The sequence below is a fragment of the Ooceraea biroi genome, chromosome 6 (assembly GCF_003672135.1).
Source record: "Ooceraea biroi isolate clonal line C1 chromosome 6, Obir_v5.4, whole genome shotgun sequence".
NCBI lineage: Eukaryota > Metazoa > Arthropoda > Insecta > Hymenoptera > Formicidae > Ooceraea > Ooceraea biroi.
In genome coordinates, this window is record NC_039511.1 from 8598059 (window position 1) to 8608407 (window position 10349).

General features: G+C 38.6%; 2 protein-coding genes across 2 annotated transcripts; one reads left to right on the forward strand and one right to left on the reverse strand.

Moving 5' to 3' along the window:
* Positions 1-251: 251 nt before the first annotated feature.
* Positions 252-4214, forward strand: LOC113562203. Its single transcript, XM_026970762.1, has 4 exons — positions 252-346; positions 438-671; positions 1160-1533; positions 1992-4214. Exons 1-4 carry the CDS (start codon positions 252-254, stop codon positions 2777-2779), a joined length of 1491 nt encoding a protein of 496 aa, XP_026826563.1. The 3' UTR covers positions 2780-4214.
* A 5664-nt stretch (positions 4215-9878) lies between these two features.
* On the reverse strand, positions 9879-10349 carry LOC105278619. Its single transcript, XM_011337829.1, has one exon. It carries the CDS (start codon positions 10347-10349, stop codon positions 9879-9881), a length of 471 nt encoding a protein of 156 aa, XP_011336131.1.

Sequence of the window (10349 nt, forward strand, 5' to 3'; positions counted from 1 at the left end):
TCTAGCAGATAGAAACGCAGAACGCGAATCTTCCTATCCGCACTACACAACGGTGCTGAATCTCCAAGATATAGAGTTTCCAGTGTCGATGAAGCAAATAAAAAAATTTGAGCTTCTAAACGATATCTCCATAAACGTATATACCATCCAAGAGAAGAAGAAGGAAGAGGAAAAACTCATGATTGTACCGATATGACTCGCCGATGAAAAGATGGATAAGCGTGTAAATTTACTGTACGTGCAGGATCCACATGGCAACGTGGGACATTTCGCGTACATCAGGAACCTGTCCCGGCTGGTGGACACCCAACTTAGCAGCAATAAACGGCAAAAATACATTTGTGATGTAAGTAAGTAGCGTTATTATACCTTTATATAATGAATAAATACTTAAACATTACTAGAAATTAACAAATTCTTTCTTTTTATTCTTGCAGATGTCTGCACTACTTCTCCTCAAACGAGATGTTGGAGGCCCACTCCGTGGATTGCAACAAGATGAACAAGTGCACCATCGTTTTACCCGATGAAGACAACAAGTGGTTGAATTTCACGAGTTACAACAGAAAGGAGCGAATGCCGTTCGTTGTGTACGCCGATTTGGAATGCATCCTGCAGAAGACGAATGACGATCCGAAGCTGTACCAGCGTCATCAAGCATGTAGCATCGGGTAGGGGAGACCGGGGACAAAAGTAACAACGTCATGAAAGTAACAAGCCTTCTGTGACCTTATACAATGTGTTGGTTAGTTTCTATTATATAGTCCGACACTCACGTCTCTATCGGCTATTTTCTTAACTAATTGTCGTGGAGCGATCGCGCCAGTGGCACAGGCAGGAGCGAAATATCATACATTTGCACTGTTCACGTAAGTACTTCTTGTCTTGGTTTTTTTGTGTTTATGCCTACTTAAAGTGTATATATCGATATAATTATTTACTGGTTTATTCTTCTAAAATGTGTTTATAAGTTCTTATAATAGATATCGGTGAGTCTTGCGTAGTATTTAGGTTATATTTTTTTCATGTCGAAAAAGTCGATTGTGGACGAAAGTAACACGACACTGTGGACGAAAGTAACGTTACTTTCGTCCACTTGAAAATTTGGTGTGTACGATAACGCGGATGCACATACTGTAGTTTCATACATATCTTTTAGGATGCTACGAAACCGAAAAAGGACAACATCTAGAGGCACTACTGATATGACTAATTATAAAATTGCAGCTGAAGAACATTTTAATTGTAAAATAAGTATCAGAGCAGCTGCAAAAGAATATGGTCTTTGCCATGTCACTCTTACTAGATTTATCAAGAAATTGAAGTCTGGTGATACATCAGCAAGAGTCGGATACCACAGCGTCAAACGTATTTTTTCTGATGAAGAGGAAAATATTCTTCAAAATTACATTATAACTTGCTCAAGTTTATGTTATGGACTCTCGCCAAAAGACGTAAGAAGATTAGCTTACCAGTTAGCAGTAAAACATAACAAACAATTTTCAACGGCATGGCATGACAAACAGCTAGCGGGTACGGAGTGGTTTGCAGGATTTGTACAACGGCATCCATCTCTGTCTCTTAGAAGCCCTCAAGCTTAGCTCGTGCAACAAGTTTTAACGAAAATAATGTCAACAAATTTTTTGATAATCTACAGCAGGTTATGGATAAGTACAAATTTGAGCCTAAGACATATGGAACGTGGATGAAACCGGTGTTACCACCGTTCAAAAGCCAAATAAGATTTTAGCAAAGCGCGGAACAAAACAAGTAGGAGTACTAACGTCTGCTGAGCGGGGAAGGTTAGTTAGTAACCGTAGTTATTAATGCTCAAGGAGGTTATACGCCACCATTTTTTGTGTTTCTTCTAAAACGATATCAAGATCATATTATACGAGATGGCCCTGTTGGATCTGCTGGCGTTGGGAATGCAAGTGGCTGGATGCAGGAAAACGAATTTTTATTGTTTTTGGAGCATTTCAAGTAACAAGCAAGACCAACACTTGAAGAGAAATGCCTGCTTTTACTTGACAACCATGAGTCGCACTTGTTAATCAAGGCTCTTGATTTTTGTAAAAACAATGGGATCGTCTTGTTGTCATTCCCTCCACATTGCACACATAAATTACAGCCGTTAGATCGTGCTGTATACGGACCGTTTAAAAAAATGATTAACACTGCCTCTGATAAATGGATGCGCAATAACCCCGGCAAAACAATGACAATCCACCATATTCCTGGTATTGTAAGAGAGGCTTTTCCTCTTGCGGTCACTGATGCTAATGCTATAGCAGGATTTAAATGTACCGGAATAAGTCCATTTAATAGGAACATATTCACACCTGTTGACTTCGCACCTGCTGCTGTGACGGATCGACCACCGATAGCTTCTGTCCAAGACGATTCTAACAATAATCAAAATCTGGCCATTGAAAAAGAAAACGTTCTTCACAATAACCAAACGGAATCTCAAGTAACTGATCCTAAACCAGGTCCAAGTGGATTACAAAAGCAAGACAACTTTTCACCCGAAGATATTCGACCTTTCCCACGTGCAGGTCTAAGACTACAAACAAATAGAGGACGTAAGAGGCGAAAGACTGCGATTCTAACCGATACTCCAGAAAAAATGGCTACTGAAGAAGAATTTAATAATAGGAAGAAGGTAAAGAGAAATATCTTAGTATCTGAAGAAGAGAAAACTAAAAGCAAGAAAAGTAAAAGCGAAGAGAAAGATAAAAGCAAGAAAAAAGGGAAAAAACGCGATAACCAAAAATAAGGAAAAGTGCAATTTCTTCAAGTTGATAGGCTGTGCTTGGTTGTAAGAGCTAGTCTCATTTTAAATTGATAATTCTCACTATGTATCTAAGTCATAATTGTGATTCGGAACAAGCACCGATATTTTTTTTTGTAAAAGTAGGCAAACTTACAATTAGTTAAAAAGATACCAAACTGTTTGTGATCTTAGCTATAGTTATTTTGTTGCCTAATGAAGATTATTTAAGTTCTTTAAGTAATATAATAATAAATTGTTCTCTTGTTTTTTTATTTTTATGACATAACAATTATTTTATATTGTTAAAAACATTTTTATTTTGTTTCCTGGAAAAATTAGAAGTGTTACTTTCATCCCCATAGTGTGTTACTTTCGTCCTGGGCCCCCAGGATGAAAGTAACAATCGGCACAGTTACGAAAAGCTAAAATAACTTTTTAAGTATTTATGATTTAGGGGTGAAGCATATATGTAATGATAAACCAATAAATGGAGTATCCTAATATATAAATGTTTTTGTTGTATCTCTAAACAGTAACCAATGACTGACCTCTAAAGTAAAAGTGTTACTTTCGTCCCCGGTCTCCCCTATTACGTGCGATGTTCATACGAACGTCGTTATCAGGATACCGATCCCGTCGCGATATCGATTGTATAGCATGGTTCACCGAGGAACTGCGAAATAGCATTTCGCGTGAAAGCGATTTTGTCGAGAAATATCCCCATGGCAGATTTAACGCGAGACGAGCGCGAAAAATTTAATAGCGCGATACACTGCCCTATATGTGAAAAATCGTTCGCGTTCGATGACACGCGGGTTCGCGATCATTGCCACCTGACCGGCTGGTACAGACGTCCCGCGCACGCGAATTGTAATCTAAATTATAAAGATTCCTATACTATTCCGATAGTGTTCCACAATTTATCCGGCTACGATTCACATTTTATAATCAAAGAATTGGCTAATAACACAGACCTGCGAAATTTTAGGTTTTGTTAGTTACAAAAAGCAGAGTAGGAGAATCTGATAGATTTTTTGTCGCTGAAAACGAATCTGGCCGCAGAATTTCTCCAGCACGTCAGGTTTTTGAGTAATTTGTGGTTAAATGATCCAAAAATGGCTATTTCGACCAATTTCATGAATTTATTATGGGAGAACCAAATTGTTTGAAACATTTTTGCCAATGGCATCGTATAGTACTAATCTTTATCTTTCAAATCCATTTTCGATTGCCGTCGGACGAGTTTTTTCGAGATATATAAGTATGAAGTTATAAGGCTAGTCATGGTCAATGCCGCTCTGAAGAGAGAAGTTGTGAGCCTGTATCTTCAAATATAACTGGCTATAAAGCTTGCAGCCAAGAGTATATTTTTCAAATTTTCTCATTTGATGCTTTTTTATAGTTTTGAAAACAATTTTTTTTAATTTTATACCTTTTTATTGTGATTTTCTTTGCCATATTGGATCCACCATTTTTTATATCAAAAAATGACAGGCGGTGTTCAACAATTTATGTTTTTACCCAAATTTGGATTCGTGATGAGACAGAGACAGAGGAGTGGCACGATTGACTTGGAATGGCTCCTTGGACCCTTGTTACGTCACGGTAAAACCTCGTTCCTACGCCTGCAAGGTTTCGAACCGATTCCGTATCGAAATGTCACAATGTTAGAACAAGCGATAATAAACGGTACAAGAATGCGCCTGAGTCTCGCGCACGCTGTGATACATGGCCATAAAAGGGCTACGAGAGACTATGCACTCGCTTATCACTAGTTCCATGGAAATTCCTGCAGTGTTATTATTAAATCATATTAATATAATAAAGAGGTAAAGTTTGTTCCATTGTTCGGGGTAATCTCAGAAACTACTAAACCGATTTAAAAAAATCTTTCACTGGTGGATAGCTTAGATCTTTCTGAGTAACATAGGCTATGTGCAATCGTCTTGCAACTTCTATAAATGTGCGCGTCGTAAAAAAATACGTTCTTTATGCTTTATATTTTCCAAATATACCGAGCGCCAGCTAGTTATAAATATACTAGATGGCGCTTGTTCCTCGCGCGCTTCGCGCGCTCGGTATTTTTAGAAGCTGCAAGACAATTGCACATAGCCTATGTTACTCAGGAAGATCTAAGCTATCCACCAGTGAAAGATTTTTTCAAATCGGTTTAGTAGTTTCTGAGATTACCCCGAATGGAACAAACTTTACCTCTTTATATATTAGTATAGATAACCTCTTTTATAATGATCATGCGATGCCACTAGGAATGTCTCTCCAAATAAAGAATAGTGTAAACGGATCGTTCTGCAATAGTTTATTATTTTATCTTCGCACTAAGAATAGATAGAATAACCATTCGAAAACGTGTTAAGTATTCTTCACACCGTAAAATTCACTGCGCAACTGAATTAGCAATATTTACATTGTAAATTGCATAATTAACAAATTAACAGATCAGGGCAGGTTCTGTACTGGGAAGTGTACGCGGAACCTCCCCATTACAGAACCGTGATAACACCAGACGACGACGGCGTGGGTCCCAAAGTTCGAGATACTTATCAGAATCTTATTGGTCAAAGTTGACCCCCTCATACGTAATTTTTAAACGCCCACCCTTTCGTCCAAGGTATAAAAGGGCTGTCGACGCTCGGAACAACAGAGAAGAATTAAGTAGAAGAATAGACAGAAGAAGCAGAGTAATAGTAGAGTCTTTCCAGTCTTATTATTTTCCGGCTTTACAGTTCTGATTTTTATTTAGAGTTCGGTTCCGAGTTCGATTAGCGCTATAGAGTCCAGTTAGAAGCGTGATTAACCGAGTATATAAACCAAGGAAGCGATCTGTAAGAGAGACTGCGGCCACTCGCACCTATAGGATCAAGGTAGAAATTATATTATCAATTAACATTCTTCCATGTTTCCAAAGATTATCACCATATTAATAAAGTCTATTAGAAAAGTCTAATACGAAATAACGAAGAAATCACTAGCGAAGCTTCCTCTCTATCTTTTTAAAAGATCTCTTGTTCGCATTGTTTTCCTTCCTTAAGTTACTGAAGGATTTTCGACTGGCGCTGCCGAAGAGCGTGGCCCTAGTCGTTTAAGTTGGCGCTACCGAAGAATGTGGCTCTACCTTGCGACAATAATCTTTCAGCAACCCGTGATATCGTAATTAAATAAATTAGAATCATATCTATGCCTACCAAGAAGGGACGTAGAGTTCAGGAAAGGAAGCTCCGTTACCAGATTCGTTTCGCCTTCTCCAATAACCAAGATCCGTTTCCTTTCTATCAAAAATTAGCAGTATTAGAAACTAACAAAGCGTTAATCAAAGAAAACCCTTATTCTCTCCGAGAACTAACCATTGAGAATAAATATCCTGATTTCCGCACAATTCGTAAGGGTGATCCGCGCCGCGTAGTTTACCGGTTTCGAGAGTTGCTCGGTTTAGACAGCAAAGAAATCACGATACCGAATTCGTATCCGATACTTCCACCCGTTCAAGAGTCATAATTTAAGACATCTCGCTGCAACCTGCACACTCCGTCCCAGGATAAATTGCTTAAATGCATTGATCCGAAAAGGAGAATTGTTTTGACACGTTACTACGACGTAACATTTTTGGTGACAGCGGTGGGATACGTTGCAAGTTGCACACAAAATGAATAAATTAAAGGTATTACATACTCCTCCTTCTGAAAGAAGTCTCGCAGAGAGAAGTACGACGAGTAGAGAATTTGATATTGTCGAATTACAACGAAAATTTGAACAACAAGAACGCCTAATTCTCCAAATGCAAGAACGATAGCCGGCACCCCAAACCTCATCCATTGTTACCGGTACTGATTTGAACCTCGGAACATTAGTCCATTTTTCAATAAGAGACGCGTTAGAAGCAGTTCCTAATTTCGATGGGTATAACATTGCATTTTGTCACTTTGTGGGAGGTTGTAAAGAAGCGTTAAGCATGATTTCTCCATCGCAAGAAATAGTTTTAGTACGTGCCATTCGAAATAAATTAAAGGGCAATGCTCATAGATCCATACTCGGGCAAGTATTCTCTGCGATCACTTGTCGAATTTTTACGCAATAAATATGGTCCTCGTGAAACGGTTTACGAAGCACAAGCACGACTTGCGTATTTATGTCAAAACGATAACGAGAAGGTAGCCTCTTACGCAAATCGGGTCCGCGAACTAGGAAAACGGATTATAGATGCTCAGAAACGGCAATTCGGAAACGTTAGTGCAGAATTTACAAGATCGGTCGAGGATAATTTAAAAACTTCTTTCCTACGTGGTTTAAACCCAGAAATTAGGATCACGAGGGAACCTTCGAAGAAGTAGAAAGCCGCGCGATAGACATGGAAAGGGAACTCAAGACCATAAACGCGATAAGACAGGTGGTACTCGGAGAGCGGGCCTCCGACAACAAACGCTCCTCTGCTCCTCTCCGACGCGTAAACGCGGAGTCTATCTCGTGTCAATACTGTCACAAGAACGGTCATACCGCCGATCGTTGCAGGCTTATCGCTAACAGACAGAATCAATCGAATTACAACAATACGCAGGTACCATTGCTCCCCCCCCCCGGGAAAATCACTCAAACAATCTATCTACTAACTCCAATAATTTCAATAATAATCGCTCGAAGACGTGTCGATATTTTAAAAAACCCCGGACATCTACTCGCTGAATGCCGAAAACGTCTTTACAATAACAGTCTTAATAATACGCAGGGAAACGGGCCGAATCCCGCGAGTCCAGGGGCTACCATGGGAACCAATACGCGCCCCACCCGACCCATAATTCCGATCGCAAGTACCAACACAGAACAATAAATCTAACATGCGCGGACGACGTACTCGCTGTCAAATTGGACAGTAATAATTTTACTATCTCAGTGACATTTTTAGTAGACAGTGGATCAGGCCCTAATATAATAAAATGAAGCGCCTTAAATTCCAATACCCCTGTGGACAGGAATGATATTTTGCAACTAAGCGGAATTACGACGCACCGTGTGATCACCTTAGAGCTGGCACAGGTAGACAAAATCGCACTGCAACCTCCACGTGGTAGACTCCGGTAACTATAATATAGGCTAATCGTAGGTGTAATAAAAACACTCAATATCATTGTTTCTGTTTAACAGTACTTGTTTTTTCATAACTAAGGGTCAGGCTACTGGAATAGGTTTCACTATCAGCCATTTGTTTATTGCTTATTTTTAAAAAATAATACGTTATATAGGAAAACGCTGTTATGATTTTTCCCACAGAATTTACATCAGCAATCAGTTCTTGTAAACAATGACATTTTCAAATCGTTTAAACAATACTGTCACATAAACAAATTATTCTTTAACTATTTTGTTCACTAAAAATTCATATTGTTCCCTTATAATGATAACCGCATTGATCCGAAAGTGATATCTTTGCTGGTCTGACCTCAGGCTTTGAAGGGTTGAAACGATGAAACTGTCCATTTTTTGACATTTGGCCTGAGGAAACATTTGTTCAGTGACCCAAAAGGTACAACATATTTCAAATTTAGCCATTTTCGCCGGGGGCCAATTTCATGGGGTTTAGTGCGGGGTCCTTTGGTTATCGAATCTTTAGATAATGAATTAGCATTTTTACCAGTTAGAAATGCTGATTTTGGAATAGAATATTATACTGCATTAACGTCGATTACTATATCCCAAGAATCTACATTTGAAGTTGAAACATGAGCTTATAAATACATTAAGACCTTATGTGTACAACTCTGCAGCAGACTATCAACAAATCTGACTTTTTATCAAAATCTAAAATCAGTTTCTCCAACAGTGTGTCTAAATCAAATACGTCCGAAGTTCAAGGATTTGCCTTGGTAATTATGCTGTTTAGGGGACCCACCTCCGATGACCTTGACCTTGACATATGTTGCCAAGGTCAGTGTCCTGAGTGACCTTCAGAAGGTTTTAGCCGTCGCTCGTTGTTTGTTAAAAAGTTATTAACAACAGAACGGTGACAATTTAAAACAGATTTTTTGTTAGTAACTTTTCAACAAACAACGAGCGACGGGTGAAACCTAGTACGGGTTATTCGGGAAGGTGATCTTTGTAATATATGTCAAACTCAAGTCCTTGCTTTGCGTAGACAGCTGAAAATTCGTGCGAAATCATCAAACTTCTTTTGTTATTAACTTTTTAATAAACAACGAGCGACGGTTAAACGTTTTGAAGGTCACTCAGGAGGGTGACCTTGACGACTATGTCAAGGTCAAGGTCATCGGAGGTGAGTCCCCTAAACAGCATATTTACCTTTGCCTTTTCTTAAACAGTTTGTTGCTCCGGATACTTTAGGTCTAATTGAAAATCAATACAATAAATTACTGAGCATTGATTGGACTGAAATTCTCAACGAGAAGGTACTCAAAAATAGGTATACATTTTAGCCCGCTTTGTACATTTTTAAAAATGCAGGTGGAAAATTTATTTTTCGTAAATTAGCATTGTTTATGCTAAAATTGTTATCGTTGCCTTCGAGTAATGCAGTTGTCGAGAGAGTATTTTCAATAATGAATATTGTCAAAACAAACATCAGAAACAGAATGTTGTTAATTACGTTAGATGCGATTTTACGAATTAGATTACACTTCTATGCAAATAATACTTGTTGTGATGGTTTTCAACCAACTGATAGTATGCTCAAAGATTTTAACTACAAAGTTGTGTACAATTTAAATGATGCTGACGTTAAAAATATGAATGAAACTGAAATCGCAATTGGTAAATTATTAGATGATTTTGAAAATTCATGTAGTACCTTATAATATTAATATATAAAAATATATATATAAATATATAAAAGTTATTTTTTAAATAATCTTTTATAAATAAATATTCTTCTAATAAAACAATGTGTTTTCTTAAACAGTTGTTATATTTTAATTAATTTAACCAATTAATAAATCATGATTTGCATTGTAATGTAATATTTATTTTTAATTTTGGGTAAATGTGCACTATTATGTTGGCTATAAAATTGGCGATTTTGCACCATCAACTTAGCGATTTCTAGCTACGAAACGCCTACAGATGGCGACACACTACAATTTTATACTGGGCACCCTGATCTCAGCCACTTCATGTAGACCTCGTCACCTCTCCTGCGTAACACCTTCTCCACGAGGTACACGTCTGGACACGTCTCGCGCGATGCAACGTGCTCGTAGAACGCTCCGGCAACTGGTTTGTCACGATAGTCCTCGAGTAGATAGGTCACTGGGTCGGTACGCTGCATTTTGACGATCTTGAATACCTCGGTGGTCCAGTTTGGCGCGTAACCCTTTTCGAAGACCGTCTTGTATTTGCTGACGCGTATCAAGTCGCCTACTTTGAACTTTGCTGGAGTCGCTATCTTTATCGCGCTGTACACCGTAGCTAAGAATCTTTCAGCGACCGTGGGGGTTACGTCACCGGGTCGCATGCCGATCGTTCGATGCTTTCGGGTGTTATACTCCTTGACGAGCTGGGGTAGCGCGTCGATCCACTTGTAAATCCCATTGAGCGTAAACATCTGCCACAT